At 50.3% G+C, this 20,930-nt stretch overlaps 1 protein-coding gene across 3 annotated transcripts in view; it reads right to left on the bottom strand.

The window, feature by feature from the left end:
• SLC37A1 (solute carrier family 37 member 1) overlaps positions 1–20,930 on the bottom strand; it is a gene marked incomplete at its 3' end in the record, with an annotated part of 68,225 nt that overhangs the window by 12,725 nt on the left and 34,570 nt on the right. For all 3 annotated transcript variants that reach the window (XM_082625326.1, XM_082625325.1, XM_082625327.1), the window contains exons 9-16: positions 19,239–19,276; positions 13,250–13,330; positions 8,095–8,226; positions 4,767–4,857; positions 3,011–3,073; positions 2,477–2,562; positions 1,735–1,783; positions 307–380 (exon numbers count right to left, since the gene is read on the bottom strand). In XM_082625326.1, coding sequence (XP_082481452.1) covers positions 307–380; positions 1,735–1,783; positions 2,477–2,562; positions 3,011–3,073; positions 4,767–4,857; positions 8,095–8,226; positions 13,250–13,330; positions 19,239–19,276 — 614 coding nt within the window. The remainder of the gene's footprint in view (positions 1–306; positions 381–1,734; positions 1,784–2,476; positions 2,563–3,010; positions 3,074–4,766; positions 4,858–8,094; positions 8,227–13,249; positions 13,331–19,238; positions 19,277–20,930) is intronic.

Below are 20,930 nucleotides of genomic sequence, written 5' to 3'. Positions count from 1 at the left end.
CGAGGGGGGGCTCTGGGGCACACGGCCACCAGCCTCCGGGGCTGCCAGGGCAGCTCAGAGGAGCGAGCCAGATGCTGGCTTCGGACCTCGGGCCTCAGACCATCTCAGCCCACTTGTTTATGGGATGGGACTGCCATGTCCCCTTATTTGCTTCAGAAGACTCTTGGCATCCTTACTGGTCATCTGCAAAAGAGTGCTTATAGAAACAGACCATTTAACTAACAGAGACCACTGCGTCACGATGGAAGGGGCGGCTGCCCCAGGCAGCATCTGGCCCCGGCTCTGCGCTGAGCTGCCCGCACTCACCAGGTCGGCGGAGACGGCGGTCGTGATCAGTGCGTACGGCCCGCTGACCAGGGCCCCGCTGAGGAGCAGCATGGCTGAGGGAAACAGAAACCGGGAGCGGGGATTCAGCCAGAAGAACAGGGCCCTGTGGGAGAGCCTCTACCGTCTTAGCTACTCCCTAGGTGGGCATCCCGGCATCACACACGGGTCGGGACGCAGGCCGGTGCGGGGAGTGGCCACTGCTGGGGCAAGCGTCACAAACGTCTTCCTTCAAACTTGCCCTGAGGTGTCTCTAAGTCCAATCACACTTTCCCAAAGATCCAAGCTCTGTTCAGAGGACCTGGTCCCCGCCTGCTCAAACCTGACGGGCAGCAGCTGTTGTCAAAAGCCAAGAGGGGGCTTCCCTGGTGGCGCAGTGGTTGAGAGTCCGCCTGCCGATGCAGGGGACACGGGTTCGTGCCCCGGTCCGGGAAGATCCCACATGCCGCGGAGCGGCTGGGCCCGTGAGCCATGGCCGCTGAGCCTGCGCGTCCGGAGCCTGTGCTCCGCAACGGGAGAGGCCACAGCAGTGAGAGGCCCGCGTGCCGCAAAAAAAAAAAAAGAAAAAAAAAAAAGGCAAGAGGAACCGAAAGCCCCGGTGCCCGGGCACAGACGGGACCACAGACGTGACCATAGACGTGACGCGGGTGAGCGCCTGGATGCCACCACCAGCCACAGCCTCGTCTGCAGCAGACAGGGCTTCCTCTCTGCACCCACAGCTGCACAGCCCAGCTCCGCCTGGGCGGGGGCACCGAGCTCATAACCTGTCCCCTGGGCTCACTTTCCAGACCATCCTCTGGTTCACATTCCTCTGTGTGGAAGCTTCTGGACCGAGGGGTCCCAGGAAACTCCATGGTCTCCTTGGATCAGGAACCTGCCCTCTGGATGACTTTAATGGGATCCCTGCCAAGCCCCACTGCTGTCATGTGACAACAGAAGACGTAGTTACTCAGGGTCAGAGCCACAATTTGATAGCGCTCCTTGCAGGACGTTAAAGATAGCAACTGTGCCCAGGATGGCAGCTGACAGAGCAGCTAAGAGGGGACGGTGCCCCTGGGCTGGTGACGCTGGGGGTGCAGGTCTCCGCAGCCCCGCCTGCTGCCTTCCGGGGCATGTGCGGCTTCTCTGAGTGCCTCCTGCACTGGGCACCCAGAGCTTCTCACCGCCCCAGCCCAGGGGTCTGCACCCTCCCACGCTGGCCCTTAAACCTGAGGCCTCAGGTCCGGGAGCAGAAGTCTCTATGGGCCCCTCCCATCTGCCCCCCCATCCCCCAAAGAGGGACACGGGGACAATTTTAGCCACATCGCACAAACTGCATGCTTCTTTGTTGATTTTAAATTTCATTTCACAAGGCTGTGTGGACAAAAAAAAAACTGTGTGTGAAAGAAAAGAGAGGCCTCATAGACTCACCGATGGTGGCTTCTAGACCCATTTTGCTGATGGCAGAAAATACGTAGAGCTGTGAACGGTGTCAAAACCAGAGAAAGACAAAGGTTTACGACGACTGGCTGAGAGGTTACCCAGGAATCTGTATTTCTGAAAAGTGATTCTCAGGCAGCCAACCAGACAGTGGAAACCCCTAGAAAGGAAGGAAGGCCGCGCCGCCCTGGCAGGCTACCCAAAGACGGGCATCCAGAGTGCTCGGCAAACTGTCCCCAGGCTTGTCCCAGACACACAGGGTCTGATCACCCTGTGAGCTGGGAACCCAGGGGGGTGTCCCCACTCTGAGCTCCCAGGGGAGGGGCCTGGGTTTGGGGCAGCTCCCCCTGAGCTCCGTGTCCCCTCCCAGGCTGTCTGTCCCGAACACCAGGGCCTGGGTGGCGAGGGGGCCACACTCAGCACTTCTGAGTCAAGGTTCTTTGAGTGTCTGTGCTGGGCAGTGTCCAAGGCCCCAGGACTGTGCAGGGAGAGTGTGCAGTGTGCAGTGAGCAGTGTGCAGGGAGTGTGCAGTGAGCACTGTGCAGTGTGCATGGGGGAGGGGGAGAGTGAGAGGGGGCGGGGGGCACTGATTGGGGCTGAGGTGATGCCAGTTCCCAGAAACCAGAGCCCTGAGAGGAGGGGTCCCGGGCAGCTGGCGTGTGTGCTGGGGGGAAGACAGAGAAGCTGTTTCCAGAGGCGCAGGGGCCCTGACGAGGTTGGGGGCTGCTCTCACCGTCGGGGCTGCGAGCAGCAGCATCAGGCCGCAGGTGGAGGCCCTTTTCTCCAGTCGATCAGAGATCACACCTGCCAGGATCCCACCTGCAAGGGAGAGGGAGGGTCCTGAGGGGCGTGTGTGGCCAGGGCAGGACCCCGTGGAGAGGGAGCAGGACCCGCGTTGCAGCAGCGGCAAGAAGAGAACGAGCTCCTCTCCAGACCCGTTTCCAGAGCCCGTGAGCAGGAAGCTGCCTCAGCGCTGGCGACCCGTGACCCAAGGGCACCTAGGTCCAGGGGTCGGCTTTCAGGCTGGCCTCAAAGCCCCTTTGCCTGTGAGGGTCCTAACGCCGCCCGTCTGTCGCCCACGTGAGGCGTGCCCTGGTCCCCAGGGAGCACCAGCTCACGGCCCAGGATGGGGAGGGACCTGCCCTCAGAGGCCCGGCTCGGGGGCCTCCCAGGTGGAAGTCCACTCAAAGAGCGTGCGGGCCACGGGCCTTCTCGCAGCGCCGCAGTGGTGAAGGCTTTAGTCAAAGTAGAACAAAAATGAACTCACCGAAGATCCCGCCCACATCAAACAAGGTGGAGAGCTCCCCGGCCTTCTTGGCATCGAGGTGATCTAGTAACGGGACAGCAGGGCGTCGCCGCAAGCAAGTTGCAGCAGCGCGCGAGCCTCACACAACATTCTTTTGTTTCAGAAGCATGATTTAAACCAAGCAGCAGTTATTAGATCCATTATCAGATTAGGGTCAAGGTAGTAATTACAGAGGAGAAGGGAGAAAAAGAGTCCACTCTGCGGGCAGACACACAGAAAGGATGGAAACCGAACACTCTTAACCGTAAGGTGAGGATTCCCCGGCTCGGTCTAAGCATCACCCCGCCTTTGCTCAGGGTCCCCCTCGGGGCAGCCGTGAAGTCAGACACGGCCCGAAGGCGAGGCAGGGCCCGTGGGGCACCACCTGGGGAAGGAGCTGGCCTGCAAGAGCGCTCTGGACACGGACCATACGACCCCCAGCTTTCAGGCCGGGGGTGGGGGCGCTGGAACCTTCTCCTCCAGAGGAGGAGACCGAGGTGTCCTCACGCTCAGCTCAGGATCTGTCGCTGGACTTAGCACAAAGCCTGAGCTTCAAGCTGGATTCCGGCTGGCCAGCGCCTGGAGGTTTGGGAGCCTCCGGCCTGTGAGTCAGGTCGTGCCCTTCCGAGAGGCCCGAACGGCACATACCGGGAACTCTGCCCCTTTCAAACGATCCCTCAGATGGTAAATGCCGGTAACTCATGATGTGAGCCCTTTGCAGCCACAGGAGACTGCTGGGGTGGAAGGCGCAGGGCCAGCCTATCAAGGGCCCACGTGTCTACACTGCGTGCGCCTTGCCTGCGGTAACGAGTGGAGGTCGCTAGCCCGGGAAGGAAGCTCCGAAACCCCACCTTGACCGGGTCCCTGCTAACACAGGGTGGTCCCCTCACCGCCTCCACAGCCTCCATCCCCGAGAAACTCAGCCCTCTGGCCTCGGGCTCACATCCACCTCTGCTGGTCCTACGACACTGCAGGAGTTACTGGTCTGTACTCTGGAGCCCCCATGTCCCACATGTCTCCCCTTTTCACGTTCGCTAGAGCCCGCTCCTCCCGGGGACCCTGGTTTCTTTGCTTTGTCCTCACACTCCCTGACCCCGGGGCCCAGAGCTCGGGGCCCTCCTTGACCATCCCTGTCCCCATTTAGCCGCGGCTGCAGCCCCTGCACAGGACCTCTCCCCGGAGGAGCTGCTGGTCCCTGCCCATCTTCCCGTGTGGTCACGCACGGGACAGGGAGTGGGCGTTACTGCGGGGCGAGTCTGCTCTGTCAGAATCTCCAGCTTCAGCCCCTGCTGGACTGGAAATGCGAGACAAACTGTCCGCTCCCCAGAATTAGAGCTCATCTCCAAGAAGCAATTTCCAGGCCAGTTCCTCAGCCTTTCTTATCTCAGATCCCTCAGGCCTCTGCTCCTGTTCACCAGCTGCTGTGACCCAAAGGTCGATGCAGCCTACATTTAAAAGCACGCTGCCCCAGATAGGAAGAACCCCGTGGAATTTGTAGCCACAGCTGGGATATACCGTGTCAACCCTTCACACCCCATCCAGGTTATCATTATGGCAATGAAACGTTGCTGTCTGAATTCTTTTTGTCTGTACATTTCTACTAACCATGTTGTTTGATTCAAAAGCATCATGCATCCCTTTCCTTTCCAAGACTGTAGACACCAGTGGATAAAAGGGAGTCCCGATCACAGACCCTGCCCAGAACCTCCCAGCTGTGAGGCTAGCCGCAGGTACTCACCTACATTTGTGATGTACAGTGGAAGCCAGAAGAGGAAAGTATAGCTGACCAGCTTGGCAAACAGCAGACACAGAGAGAACTCGATCACGCCCTGAGAGAGAGAGAGCAGGGGTTCACCCCGGAAGTGGACTCAGCAGGTTTGCTGATATGCAATAGAATTACACAGCACTTCATTCCCGTAAAAACAGCCCTCATCTTGGGTCTGGTTTTAGCACCTCCAGATGCACGGATACTGTATCGCTGTGGAGGACGTGAGGTAACTGGAGAACTGACCGATACGGACTCTTACCTTTTAAGGTTGAAATTCAATGTCTTTACATCGGATTAGAGTCAATAAAAATACTACTGGTTTAATTCTCACCCCACATATCTCTGAAACTTAGCTATTAAAGGGGTTCTCAAAGGGCACAGATGTTGTGCAGAGTCATCTAGTTACTGAGTATTTATTGGCTATGTCTTTTTCCCCTAAAACTGAAATCACTACAAAGGATAGAGATCTGGAAACACACAGCACAAACAATTCCCACTATTCTGTAAGATACACAGGCTACCCCCACCTGCCTGGGACTAAGCAAACGAGTGGGTGTTGGGGAAACACCCAGGGAACCGGGCAGAATCCTGTAACACCCCCTCCCCCTCCAAGTACAAAGGCCCCTCCATGCCCCTGCCTCTTGTTTGTGGAGAAGCTGAAGTCTCCCAGGCCTCCCGGAGTCACAAGGGAATAGGCTTGAGCAGTTAATGACTAGGATAACAGAGTCACAGAATCTTTCAGTATCTGATGCATATTCCTGAGTTGTTTTACAGATACTGTAACTGCCACCGGAGGAAAAAGCTGACTGCATGATGACCAGACTGTAGCCATGACAAAGCTGCTTCATCTTCAGCAGTATTGGATCTATGGTTAGCACAGTTCCGAGAACTGGCCTCAAGAGAACGGGATTAACACTATCGCACATAATAATCTCTGTCTTTGTGGGCATCAAAATATTGCGTTGACCAGAAAATTCATTTGGGTCTTTTCGTAAGGTGTTATGGAAAAACCTGAAAGAACTTTTTGGCCAACCCAATAATTGTAGCTTGTTCTGCCCATGAACATAAGCAGGCAACTAAAATTGTCAGCAAAGAGGTGCCCCATGTCAACTTCTCCCACTCCGAGAATATGGCATCCTATGTCAGCATGAAGAAGTTACAGAAGATGGACCTTCCCCCATGAACCCACAGAAATGGGATGATGCTCTGACAAGGGGGATCTGTCAGCAGCTTTTGGAAGGCAAGAGCTCTCTGCAGGAGATGCCCCTTCTCTCGTCACTTTAGCAGAGCTGTACTGTAACTAACCTTAAACCAGGCACCCCCATGGTCTACGCGTCTCTGGCCTAAGCACACCTGTCAAATCTTTTGATTACACAATACCTTGCCTAGCCTGTTGGTTCTTTCTTAGATCAAAGAAGTAAAAATGAAGAATAAGTAATTAATATCGATGGAGGACCAGATCTCTTCCTTAGCTTCCCTGTCAGTAAGCCTGTGAACAAATTGTGTGAACAAGAGAGCATCTAAAGAAAGATCACAAGAAGTCAATGAGCCTGCACACAAGCCTGCACACACTGGGGGATGGTGACAACTCTGACCCCTTATCTCAATGATTAACTGAGATTTCTTCTCCTTTTCTCTTTAAAAACTTTCATGGCCGAGCAGAATCTTTGGAGTTGGTTTTGGGGACATGAGTCCGCCTTCTCCACGGGTTGTCAGCTTTTCTGATTAAAGCGACTTTCCTTTCTAACCGACACTTGCCTCTCGAGTATTGATTTTCGAGGGTGAGCAGCAGGACCTGAGTTTGGTAACGCCCAAAAGGGAAACGTAGATCTTGATGAGGATGCTGAGGTTTGGAGTCTCACGGCTACTGTGAAATGCTTGTTTGTGTTCCATCTTATGTCTGCGTTTAGAAAGAGGTGGCCCTTGTGAGACAATAAGTCCAGATATCACTTGGGAAGTTTGAGTGAGAAATCGGATAACACTAAGGTACTGACCCCCTCCCCTGCTACTCCCAGGTTATACTGCATAGTTACAAACATCCCTCAAAACTAGGCAAAGCACACAATATGGAATTCATGTCAGTGCCTTTGAAATTAAGCAAGTTATGTTTTCACAGTCAGAGCCAGTATGAGGGTATGTGTGGGTGAGGTACTGCATGCTTACCATGTGCCTGGCACTGTGCTTATTGTGTAGTTAATGATCTCATTTGATCCTCAGAGCAGCATTAAGTAGTAATTCAGGTCCTGAGCCTGTATTACGGCGAGGAAATGGAGGCCCAGAGTGGTTAACACCCTCGCCAGGCACACCCAGCTCCTCTGCAGCAGGGCCAGGTCAGGCCAGGCCAGGGCTCTGAAGCCTGTTCTCTCTACCACCCCACTTCTATTTATAGTGTGCATCCTACTTTTTAGCAAAAGTATTTGAGGTGGCTACACAATAAAGTACAACAGAAAAGTTACTTGTTGTTATTAGCAACATTTAAAAAATAACTTCTTAATTTAGAACCAGCATGTCCTCTGGCCAGCCCACAGAGATCTTTTTTAGTGACCCCAGGAGTCCAGGCCTGGCCTTCAACATTCTCTTCTGGCAGGAGACCAGCAACAGGGTCCTCCACAGCTCAGTTTCATCTGGGTGCTGGCAGAAGCTTCTGTTCGAAAGCCGAGGTTCTCAGTTCTTTCATTTCTGGGCCATGATTCTAAGGCTCTGGGTGCACTGTTTAGCTTCCAGCTCCCACATGGTCGCTACGGAGCCTCTGGGTTCTCTCGGCTGGTTTCCCCCGAGGCCAGCGTGAGGGAAGTGATCTTGCTGTATGAGACCCACGTCTGTTCCCCTGAATAGGACCCAAGGGCAGGAGCCCAGGTGTTTCTGAGTGTGGCCCATGGGGTCGTCCATCCTGGCCCCCAGGGGCAGGGTGTGCTCTCTCCTCTCATCCTGCCTCTGTTCTTGGCTCTGCCTTCATCGCCCTCCACGGGCTCCCCGTTAGAAGAACACAGCTCCTCAAAGTCCTCTGCATGGCTCCCCAGAGGCTCTGCTGAGGGAGCCTGTGAATTTCGTATACATAATCTACATATATAATATATTTTATAACTATTAAGAGGCTAACACAACTCTGCAGCCTTATTCATTCCTGAGCTGACCTGTCTGCAACTTCTGGTTCATGCTATGGATTTCTAATTTATGGATTACGTGATCCAGAGAATCACAGATTTCTCTTTTTAAGCTTGATTATCAACAGGCCAGTTTCTGTTCATAGTAAGCATAAATGCCCCCGTTTGAAACTCTCCTGGGCACGTGTACTCACGGGAATTTTCAAGGCCCCTACGAAGCTGATGGCCGTGACGCCACCCCCGCCGTCTGCCGGGAGAATGACCACGTGGTTCTGGTGGCCGGAGCGCTTTCCATCTGACAGCAGTAAGCACTGCATCTCTGGGTCCTGGAGACAGATCCCGTTGAAAAGATAAAAGAAAAGAAAAGGTGTCACCAGGTAGTCTATTTGGTCGAGGTGTGGTAAGCTGCTCCACTAAAGGTCTTGGGGAATGGCTTGGATAACACCCTCACTGTGGCCATTGCTTTATGACCATTAACATTCACGTGGTTTTGGGAAATACTAACTAAAAACACACAAAATCCTATCCTTTGATCCAACAATTCTAGGACTCTGTGAAAAATAATTTGGGAAGTGGAAAAATACTTATATCATAAAATTAATGTCACACCATCACTGAGAAAAATTGCTAAAGTACATCCATATAAATATCTTGCAGTTGTAAAAAAAAAAAGTTCGTGAGATTTGATGACATGGGAAGGTGCTTACGATACATTAAGTAATAATGTACATTTTCATTATGATCTCAAAGAATGTTTAAATGTGTACCTATGTAAGTAGGTAACTAAAGGATCTATTTATAGGAAAAAAGAAGCTAAATTCTAAACCGACAATGGTTATCACTGAATGGTAGAATTACATGTAATTTGTATGAAATGTCGATAAATTCTTTCCATGATCCTGTATTTTTTAAGGAGTTCACAAAGGACATACACGATCAAAAACAATATTATTTTAAAATTCATAAAGCAATTCCACTATTCCATAAATTCTGATTCTGGACATCCCTAAAGGACAAAGTTTATCTTCATTAGGGCTTCCCTGGTGGTGCAGTGGTTCGGAGTCCGCCTGCCGATGCAGGGGACACGGATTCGTGCCCCGGTCTGGGAGGATCCCACGTGCCACGGAGCGGCTGGGCCCGTGAGCCATGGCCGCTGAGCCTGCGCATCCGGAGCCTGTGCTCCGCAACGGGAGAGGCCACAGAAGTGAGAGGCCCGCGTACCGCAAACAAACAAAGTTTATCTTCATTAAAACAAAGAACAGTGGTCCTCAACTCTGGGGGGGATATCCAGTCAGAGCAAGGATGATCATCTAAAAGTGTCCTTCATGAGGGCACTATATAGGTCAAGGATTGAAAAAGAAATGTTTCTATGTATATTGGACTTACCACAAAACCAAAGAGGTTTTATTGTACTTATCTCACTGTAATCTACACGAGTTAGATTAAAAAATGCAGTTAAATTTTAAAAAAATGACAATGCATTGCAGTATCCCACTCTTGGTATTAGAATTCTCTTCTGGTGGAAGACAGAAATTGGGAAACGGGATGGCAGGCTACAGCAACTGCAGCCCTCTGGGCACTGAGCACCCAGCGCCTCACCTCTCGGGCAGCAAGGGCTGCATCACCGAGAAGCCCGGTGCCCACCATGACTCAGGCATCGAGAACTGGCCTTTGGTGAACACGGTCGCAGGTAACCACGTGCTCTGATGTTTCAGGATGCAGACGACAAACCCCCGTGTGGAAGCAGAACATCCTCCTGACAACAATTCCGCAAAGGTATATGAAGACAGAGAATTATGATTTGAGTTTGGAAATAAAGTTTTCTCTCGTGAATTATGCCGGCTGTCCAGTGTAGGAGATGAAATCTTTAGTTCTCCACCCTGGTATCTCCTGGGGGCTCTGAGAGACCCCGGTGCCCAGGCTGCACCCCAGACTGAATACTGCCGTCTCAGGGGCAGGCCCCAGGAGAGCCCGATGTGTAGTCAAGGCTGAGAACCACTGGACAGACTTTTTTAACACTAAGTGGTCTGACCGGTGGACCATGAAACGCAGCCAGATAAAGAGAAAAAAGAAAGTGAAAAGACTCTGCTCAGCCAGGACAGTAGTAATTGCAGGTCCAGCACAGAAACCCACCAGGTCACAGCCCGGGGTCAGCACCTGGCCCTTCCTTGTTCTGTAAACTGGGCTGGTTTAAAGCCTTGGTCCGGACCCTCTGCTCTAAGCCACGAGCAGCCCCTCAGGCAGGCAGGGAAGGCCCTGTCTTCGTTGAAGATGGGCCTCCTGTCCACACCTGCTCATCTTTTATGTACAGTCTGGGGGGTGGGGGCCGTCCCAGCCACCCAAGTCCAGTCTTTTGCAGTGTCTGCAGGAGACAGAGGGATACGTGAGGTCACGGCGGGTTTTCCAAAGCAAATCAGGAAACCAAGGCTGCCTCTTCCTCGGAGCCAACAGAGACCTGCCGGGAGGACAGGGCAGCGGAAGCGGTGTGCCTGGAGCCCCCAGGGGATCTGCAGGGATGGGGAGCCCTCAGTGGGCTGGGGGCTTATTCAGCTGGGGACCCGCCTCTGAGGTCTATACAAGCACAGGGTGAAAGGGCTCCGTGTGATGAGAGCAAACGCACATGGGGAGTTTGCACGGATGACGGCTTGGCCCTGACTCACACGTGCTGGCCTCACGCGGAGTCGCGCTGGCACGCTGGGTGGAGAAACCTTCAGCGTCACAACACCCACTCAGCGGTCTTTAAGTGGCCGCTGAGCCACAGCCAATCAGAAAGGCCCTCAGAGGGGTGGGAGAGGGTTGGACTGGGAGGTTGGGGTTAGCAGGTGGAAACTGGTATACAGAGAATGGATAAACAACAAGGTCCTCCTGTAGAGCACAGGGTACTCTAGTCAATATCCTGTGATAAACCATCATGGAAAAGAATATGAAAAAGAATATATATGTATGTATAACTGAGTCACTTTGCTGTACAGCAGAAACTAACGTGACGTTGTAATTCAACTATATGTCAATGAAAATAAATTTAAAAAGATAAACAAAAATAAAAAATAAGAACACAAAATGGAAAGAATGTAAAAAGAAAAAAAATAAAGAAAGACCCTCAGAGAAGCCAAGGATGACATGAAGGACATGTGACTACAAAGACGACAGAGGTCGACATCCCCAAGACGACATGATAAACACCCACGAGGGCTGGACGCAGGTCCGCTGCGTGGCAAGAGACCCCGGAGCCTCTTTCTCTTTGTTCACATTCTCTTCCTTGACCACCCCCTTCTTTATGTATTTCCCCACGAAGTCTAAGAACCATGCCTGGCATAGAAGGGAATTAAGCAGTCCCAGCTGAAAAGCAGTCGTGATCAGGGTCCTGGGTAAGGCTGCACTCTGAGCCCATGGATCTGAGCCAGGTCACTCTGGGAAGGGTGACACCAGTGTGTCTTGCCAAACGTGTGGGACATCCTGCCTACTGACCCAAGAGCCACCTCCAGCACGTGGGCTCTCCACGCTACGGAAGGGCGGGGACCAAACAAAGCCTGGTTAGCACGCAGGGGCCAGCTGAAAGGGGACACCCATCCACTGCGGCCAACACCTGCCCGGTCATGTCCACATCACAGTCAGCCTGCGGCGTGGCCGGGCCTGAAACAGGACGTACGGGGGCCTCTAAATATGTAACTGTCTCTTTGGTGACATGTTAGTAAACAGACTTTAATAGAAGGAACCGAAAAAAGGAAGAGGGAAGTTATGCTCAGAAGACAGAGCTAGCTTTACTGGTCAGTAACTACATTAGAACACAGGGCCTGGCTCTTGCCTCAAGGAAAAGATAAGTCTTCAGTAAGAAGTGGAGAGGAATTAGAGCCATTTGGACATTGACTAAGACCTGATGCTGTGGACTGATATTTGTGTTCCCCACAGATCTGTATGTTGAACCCCCATCTCTAATATGATGGTACTGGGAGGTGGGGTCTTTGGGAGGTAATGAGGCCATGTGGGTGGAGCCCGCACGGTGGGATTAATACCCTTATAGGAAGAGACAGCAGAGAACTTGCTTCTCTCCCTGCTCTGCTACCTGAGGATCCACAGACGGCGGCTGCCTACCAGCCAGGAAGAAGGCTCTCACCAGACGTCACACCTGCTGGTGCCTTGATCTGGGACTTCGCAGCCTCCAGAAACAAATGTTTGAAATGCGAGAAATAAATGTTTACTGTTTAAGCCACCCAGTCGAGGGTATTTTTGTTACAGCAGCCCAATCTAAGACACCTGCTTCTGATGTACACTCAGAAGTGAGTAGAGATTTTAAAGCATTTCAGTTGAATTTCACTAAGATCTAAGAACCAAGATGTATGAGACACCATTTTTCCCTCTTCCATTCTTTCAACCACCAGAAATAACTTCCTTGGGCAATAAAGAAGAAAAAGTAAGAAGCCTGTTTAGTACATGTATCCTTTAAGCTAACTGATTTAAAAAGAAAAGAGAATATCTTATACTTTCAAGAATTGAAACCAAACCTAAAATGCCCTTGCGGCTCCATGTGGTCAGCTAGGCAGAAGTAATGGGAGGAATTTCTTGGAAGGACAGTCACCCTTTGGTACCTGGGATCCGCAGGGGATTGGTCTCAAGGATCCCCCGCCGAGACCAAAATCGGCAGATGCTCAAGTCCCTTACGTACAATGGCTTAGTACAGTCAGCCCTTGTATGGGCGGGTTCGCATCTGTGGATATGGAGGCTGACTGCATCTTGAAAGGAGAGGGGAGGGTGAGCCCAGCGCCCGGGAAGAGCCCTGGGCTGCATCCTGGCCTCCCCATTTGTGAAGGGGACCAGGCAGGGAACTGAGCATCTCCGTGCCTCAACTTTCTCTTCTGTACAACGGAGGGGCAGTGAAGGGGCGGGGGGCTGGAAGTGGACGTTCTATGTTGCCTTCGGGTCGCTCTTCTTATTCCCAGACCACCCTATGCTCTCTCTACCTGAAACCCCCTTGGGCCACGTGTGTGCACACTCACTCCTCACCTCCTTGACAGCTCCACGCAAAGCCACCAGCTTAGGGAAGCTCCCAAGACCAGGCCTGAATGAGTGCCTGCTCAGTCCTCTCTGGGTGGCTCTGTCTGCTGGTTTTCTCTCTACCCCACACTCGTCCCGCCCCAGGATGTGAGTTCCACATCCTGGGACTGATGTCCATGGCACAGGTGCTGCGACCCTGAATGCTGCAGACAGTTGTCGGATGAATGAATCACTGACAAATTTGATTTACAAACTAACAAAGGCAAACTGAAGAAATACAAGACCCTGGATGTCTGTGACAGGTGTCACCGAGGCAGGACTCTGCTTTCCTGCCAAGCGGCCTCGTGTGCAACTCACCAGAGGTTTGCCCCTCTCCTCAGTTAGCACCTGCTTCTGCAGCCGAAATCTGTGCGTGCCGTTCTCGTAGCCTTTTGGATGCTGGGAGAAAAACACTTAATTAGAGCAATTACCAAATCAATGGACAGAAATTACACCTAAACTCACTGCAGCAAGGACACTAAATATCTTCACAAAAATGCTATCAAGGGAAAATAAGACAAATGATTAAAACAAAACAAAGGCTAATCAGTTTAATCTCAAGGCTCCAGACTCTCAGATAACAGAGGGTGAAAATAAAATCCTTTCCTGAAGAATAATCCAAGACTGAGGAATAAAGAAACATAAAACTGCCGATTAAGGCAACTTAAATTTCCTTAACGGCTTTGACATTTCTAAACGACTTTTCCTCTAACCAGTGAAAAACAGAGTCCCTTCCTACAACAGCAGATTGATTCAGAAGGAAGAAAACACCCTCCATATAGAAGGAAAGCATGGCTTGCCAGACAAGACAGAGATTGACCACTGGGGCCACGGTGTGTGTGTGTGTGTGTGTGTGTGTGTGTGTGGACAAGACAGAGCTTGACCACTGGGGCCACGGTGTGTGTGTGTATGTGTATGTGTGTGTGTGTACAATGAACGTATGTTTTAATTTCTCTTGCATATACCTAGGAGTGAAATTGCTGGGTCATATGGTGACTCTATGCTTAGCCTTTTTTTTTTTTTTTTTTTTTTTTTCTGTACGCGGGCCTCTCACTGTTGTGGCCTCTCCCGTTGCGGAGCACAGGCTCCGGACGCACAGGCTCAGCGGCCATGGCTCACGGGCCCAGCCGCTCCGCGGCATATGGGATCCTCCCAGACCGGGGCACGAACCCGTATCCCCTGCATCGGCAGGCGGACTCCCAACCACTGCGCCACCAGGGAGGCCCTATGCTTAGCCTTTTGAGGAATTGCCAGACTGTCTTCCAAAGTGGTTGCACCATTTTAACATCCCCACCAGCAGTGTATGAGGGTTCCAGTTTATTATTATCTGTCTTTGATTCTAGCCATCTTAGTGGGTCTGAAGTGGTATCTCATTGTGATTTTGATTACATTTCCCTGATGGCCAATGATATTAAACACCTTTTCATGTGCTTACTGGCCATGTATTTATCTTCTCTGGCAAAATGTCTCTTCAGATCCTTTGCTCCTTTTTAAACTAGCTTGTCTTTTTATTACTGAGTTCTAAGTGTTCTTTATGTATTCTAGATACCAGTCTTTCAGCAGATATATGATTTGCACATATTGTCTCCCATTCTTTGGGTTGTATTTTCACCTTCTTGATGGTACCCTTTGAAGCACAGAAGTTTTAAATTCAGCGAAGTCCAACTGATCTGTTTTTCCTTCCAACCCTTGTGCTTTTGGTGTCATATCTAAGAAGGCTTTGCTTAATCCAAGGTCATGAAGATGTCCTCCTATAGTTTCTTCTAGGAGTTTTACAGTTTTAGCTCTCACATCTAGGTCTTTGATGCATTTAAATGTTGTGTACGCAGTGACAAACAGTTCCAAATTCACTCTTTGCCTGTGGATACCCAGCTGTCCCAGCACCTCATGTTAAAAAGATTATCCTTTCCCCACTGGATGGTCCTAGCACCTTGTCAAAAACCAATTGGCCGTGAGGGTTTAATTTCTGAATTCAGTTCTATTCCATTGATCTGTACGTCTACCCTTACGACAGTAACACAGAGTCTTGAATACTGCAGCTTTGTAATAAGTTTTGAAATTGGGAAGTGTGCATCCAACTTTGTTCTTTTTCAGAATTCTTTTGGCTACTCTGGATTCCTTGAATTTTCATACGAAATCAAGGATCGGCTTGTCAATTTCTGCCAAGAAGCCAGCTGGGGTTTTGATATAGATTACACTGAATCCATAGATCAATTTTGGGCAATATTGCCATCTTGACAGTATTAAATCTTCCTGTCAGTGAACACAGGGTGTCTGTTCACTTATTTAGGTCTTCTTTAACTTCTTTCAACAATGTTTTTGTAGTTTGCAATGTATCAGTCTTGTACTTCCTTGGTTAAATTTATTCCTGAGTTTTTTATTCCTTTTGATGCTGCTGTTAGTGAAGTTTTCTTAATTTTCATTTTTGGACTGTTCATGGCTAATGTATAGAAATATAATTGATTTTTATATACTGATCTTGTATCCTGCAACCTTGCTAACTTTTTAATTAGCTCGAATAGGTTTTTGGTGGATTCCTTGGGATTTTCTATATACAAGATCATGTCATCTGCTAATAGAGGCACTTTTACTTCTTCTTGTCCAATCTACATGTCTTTTATTTCACTTTCTTGCCTAAATGCTCTGGCTAGAACCTCCTGTACAACATTAAATAGAAATGGTGAGAGCTGGTATCTTTGTCTTGTTCCTGATGTTATGGGGAAAGCATCCAAGCTTTCACCATTAAGTATGACATTAGCTGTGGCTTTTTATAGATATTCTTTATCTGGTTGAGGCAGTTCCTTTCTATTCCTAGTTTGTTGAGTGTTTCATTATGAAGGGGTGTTGGATTTTGTCGAACGCTTTTTCTGCTTCTAATGAAATGACCCTATGGTTTTTGTCCTGTATTCTATTCATGTGGAGTATTACATTAATTGATTTTCAGATGTTTAACCAACTGTATATTCCTGGAATAAATCCCATTTGATCATGATATTTAATCCTTTTTTATATGTTGCTGGATTAGTATTTTGTTGAGTTTTGCATGTACATTCATAAGAGAGCTTGGTCTATAGTTTTCTTGTGATGTCTCTTTTCGTTATCAGGATAATACCTCAGAGAGTGAATGGGGAGTGTTCTCTTATTTTTTGGAAGAGTTTGTGAATAGTTGGTGCTAATTTTTCTTTAAATGTCTGACAGAATTCACCAATGAAGCCATCTAGTCCTGGGATTTTCTTTGTAGTCAATTTTTAAATTAATAATTCAGTTTCTTTCCTTGTTATAGGTGTATTCAGATTTTCTATCTCTTGAGTCAGTTTTGGTAGTTTATATCTTTCTAGAAATTTTCCCATTTATTCTAAGTTATCTAACTTGTTAGCATACAGTTGTTCGTAGAATTCCTTTATAATTCTTTTTCTTTCTGTGAAGTTGGTAGTAACGTCCCCTTTCTCATTCCAGATTTTGGTAATTTGAATCTTTTTTTCCTGGTCAGTCTAAAGGATTGTCAATTTTGTTGATCTTTTCAAAGAACAAATTTTGGCTTGTGGACAAAAAATGTTGTCTGCCGTTTCAGTAAGCAAAGAATATTGCTGCCACCAAGCTATCAGCCACTGCAGTCCCCACCTCAGCCCCTCCCATCTGTGTGCCCTGAGGGGAATTCAGGAAGGAGAGAAACAGGACACTGGCCCTAGATAGTTAAGATGCATATCTAAGGAATAATTTCAATGAGCCCAGACCCCTGCATCTTCCCATACAGAGACAAGCAATAAAATCATTAACTTGAGATGTCTGTTTTTTATGATTAACAGTAATCTTTAGATGTTTGACCACATGGCTTTTTTTTTTTTTTTTTTTTCAGCGAAAGCTCCTTTATATCCTGGCTCCTACCTTACCTCTTTGGAACAGTTCCTCAGAGCTACGGAGAGGCTATCTCCTGGGATACAGTCCTCAGTAAGGTCCCTGAATAAACATTACTCCCAACTTTTAGGTTGTGTGTTTCTTCAGTCGTCAGGCTTAATTATCTTTATTCTTTTTTTCTCTTCTTTACTGTTGGTCTTTAGGTGTGCTAATGGTATAGTAATGTTTTTCTGTTGTTTGTTTGTTTTTAATAAAAGAATCCTTAAGAGCTTAGAAACATACACTGAAATAGTCGGAGACAAAATACTACGATGATTGGTATTTGCTTACAAAATAAATCATGAGGAGATGGAGGGAGTATTAGAAGGGGTACTGGTGAAATAAGACTGGCAGGGTGATGGGTACACGCGGGTTCATGATACTATTCTTTTTACCTTTTTACATGTTTTAAAATTTCCATAACGAAAACTTCAAAGAACTGGAAAAGGTAAGAACTTGATGCTGAAAATAACACCTTCAGATGGGAAATTCCCAGGACAAGGCTCTACTTAGAAGTCAGCACCTGTGAAATGTCTTGCAAGTGCATCCGGCTTTGCACAGAAGCTCTGCTTATGATAAGGGGGAGGTGCAAAAGGACAGAGCAGATAGAGAACCAGCCAAGCTTGCCCTCAGTTCCCCAGGCTCTGGGGCCCCTCGAGGAGGTCCTGTGACACGGGTCTCTCCAGGGCCCTACAGGAAGTGAGTAGAGTTCCTGTGGGAAAGAGAACTTTGGGGCTGTGGTAGAAGCTGATGAAACGCCCCCAGAAATCAGTCCAATCTCTCCCTCTGACCGACCCCTGAGAGGAAGAAAGAGGAAGAGGAGCCCAGCTCCGTGGGCCACCCCGCCCCATGTCTCCTGGGGAGGCTCAGTGAGCTGTCAGGGAGGATTCAGCAGGGGAAGATGACACAGCCTGGGCCCCAGGTCACACACACAAGTGCAGGAACGCCTCTAGCACAGGTATGCTTTCCCGTACGTCTGAAGCTGTGCACAAGGATGATTCCATACACACATGTGCACGTGCACACACACACACAGAGCTGACAGGCCTGGTGATGGATGGGCCACGGGGCTGACGGAAGGAGGAGGTGGGATGAGTCCTCTGGATCCAGCCTGTCCAAGGGGCGGAGAGCGGTTCTCCGACTGACACAGGGAATGCCAGGGGCCTAGCAAGTTTATGGGGTGAAAATAAAGAGAACATTCTGGTTGTGTCAAGTCTGGCAAGACACACAGACGCCTCTATGGGGATGTCGGGTGGGCGGTGTGACCTATGACCACGGAGCTCAGGGGAGAGGACCATGCTGGGGACTCCACATCAACGCACACAGAGGTGCTGTGAGGATGCTGAAAGCCCCGCCCGTGCAGGATCTCCTATGCTGAGAGCAGGAACGAGGGGAGAAGGGGCCAAGGACCAGGCCGGGGGGCTCCCACGTTTGGGGGTCTGGCAGAGTAGGGCCAGCAAAGCGCTCTGCATGTTACCAGAGAAGCAGGAGAGCGTGTTACAAGCCCCCAAAGGGAGCATCTCATGGAGGGAGGAGACCACCACGTCACACGCTGGTGACAGGCCAGGGGTGAGGCCAGAGTGCCGACCACATGTGGCCAGACCGTGCTGCTGGGGGCCCCGGCGGGTGGCTTTGGCAGAGCGGGGGAGGCCGGAGGACAGGAGGGGAGCCGGGCGAGGGCAGTCAGGGAGCATGACTCGGGGGGTCTACTCTAAGGTAAGCAGGAAACCGGGTGCGAGGGCGATACCCCTGCTGGGAGCGACAGAGGAGACAGGGCAAGCCGGAGGCCAGGGGAGGGGACTGCAGGAGCAAGGCCCTGGGGCCAGGGGTGGGGAGCTGGCCTGCGCAGCTCCCAGAGTTACTGTCACCTGGGGGTAGGCAGAGACCTTTGCGGACGCCGGCGGGGCAAGCGCCCTTCCAGGGCCGTGAAGACCGCAGGGTCGCTCACCAGCTGGGCGTGAGCAGGTCAGGAAAGGGGTGGCAGTGAGCAGTGACAATGACCCAGGGAATGTGGTCCTGGTGCTGGGCGGTCCTAACGGGCCACCTGCCAGGTGTGGACGCCAGTTTCAAGTGACATCAGCCAGCTTAGCTTTGCGTCATCCTGTAGTCACACCACAACACCCGCCCAGGAAAGGTATGATGTCCCCGCTCCTTGTGAGGCCCGGCCGGTCCCCGGCTCCTGGTCGCTCTCTGAGTCCCTAATCCAGACCGCACCAAGCTTCTCGTCTGGTTTTGGTTGTTCTCGTTATGATTAATCTTTTTCTAAAACTGCCGATATTTTGAGGGAAGGACCTGTGTCCATACTTTGTTACCCACTGACAGGACAGACAGGGCCAGGCTGGTGACAGTCATCAGACACCTGGCAGACGGCACACCATACTGAAGACACGAGAAGCAGGAAGCACGTCCTTACCGTGGCCAGGGAGGAAGAACAGGCGATGTCCTTCGGATCTGAAATACCAAACACGAAACAGTGTGAACCAGGGCTGGGTGTTTCCTCCGACACAAGAAAGTAAATCAAAACAAGGCACCCTCTGATGCTTTTACTAAATTAGCAACAATTTAAGAAAAAAGGCAATGCACGAGGCAGCATGTTTGGTGGGGTGAAGGCGCAGCTCGGCCACCCCTGTGAGAACCCACACGCGCCCCTTCCCTCACTCGGGCCCCGTGACTGCCTGATCCCCACGCGCTGAAGCCAGGAGAGTATGAAACCAGCACCGACAAACGCCAATTGTCACGAATATGAAGCCTGCTTTCCAATATGGAAGATAGTTTACAAATAAAAATAAGCAGAGCATAAGTACACTATGGTGACAAGCCATATAAGATACATTTAAAGGGTAAGTATCAGAAGGAACTAGAAAAACATGACCAGCAGATCAGAGTAGTGGGTTCTGAATAACATCTGGGATGTCACTTAATGTTATGGAATTAACTAGAAATAAAATTAGCGGGCACAAAACATCTACCTTGAAATAGAACAAAATGCCTTTTACCTAAATGCAAGGAGGTGTGAAATAAAATTCATGTTTTATGGCAAGACAAGGAAAACTTACACATAAAAATGATTCTCTGCCCTTTGGCGTCCTCTCCCCCGCACCGTGCATCATGTATCCGCATTAGGCATCAACCCAGCCTCCCCCATGAGCAGGAATACCTGTGCAGCCAAGAGGAGCAACATTCTCCCAGCATCCACAAGACAACTCCTTAAAGATCACATTCCTTCCTGATCTTGTAAGGGGTCTCATGACCCACCACGATGCCACTTAGACCTGAATTATGTAAACTGTCAATAATCCCTCGGTCTCAAAAAACTTACATAACTGTGTCTTGACTTCTAATGGGTGGAACAGTCCTCAGAGCTTTCTGAGATGCTCTTCCTGGGTTAGAATCCTCAAATTTGGCTTGAATAAAGTTTCCCAATTTTTTCTTAGATCCACTGCTTAACTTTTTGTTGACAGAGGGAAGGACATGTGGAAGCGAACAAAACCAGAAGCTAGGCTTTCTTCATCTTCGTACTTTAAAATCAGGCTGGTGTGACCCGGGAATGAGAGCCAGGCTTAGGGCCCTGGTAAGCAGACTCCACTTCTTGAGGATCTAGACAGCCGCCTTTTAACAGCTTTGCTCCTTCCCCATCACCCAGAACCCGGGTCTTTTTTATAATTTTTGGTGAGACAGTTTAACCGCCCTGAAACACAAACCGAGCCACAGGGCTTTAAACTTCCCACAGCGGCATTCCCTCCCGCGAGATACAGAGGGTGACACCGTGGAGGGGCCCCTGGACCACATGTGCTCCTGGGCTGGAGGCTCCTCCCCGCTGCCCTCTGCGGAGGGTGGGCCTGGGGAGCCCTGATGGTCCCGATGGCCCTGGGGATGTGCAGTGAGATCAGCAGTTCCTCAGCCCGTGGCTTTCCCCAGCTGTGCTGTGAGCCCCAGGGTCAGTCTTGATGGGGTATGGCTGGTCCCCAGGACATGGCTTTTCCTGGGCTTTCACCCTGCAGGACATTAGTACCAGTGACCCTTGGCTGGGACACGTCTGAGGGCAGCTTCCCAGGCAGCCCTGGAGGGGCCTGTGGATGGGGTGCCCTGTCCCTTGGGCCCAGCC

Source organism: Mesoplodon mirus (assembly GCF_964341445.2).
Source record: "Mesoplodon mirus genome assembly, chromosome: 6".
Lineage (NCBI taxonomy): Eukaryota > Metazoa > Chordata > Mammalia > Artiodactyla > Ziphiidae > Mesoplodon > Mesoplodon mirus.
The sequence above is the reverse complement of the archived record's forward strand: the minus strand, read 5'-3'. Positions and strand labels throughout refer to the sequence as shown.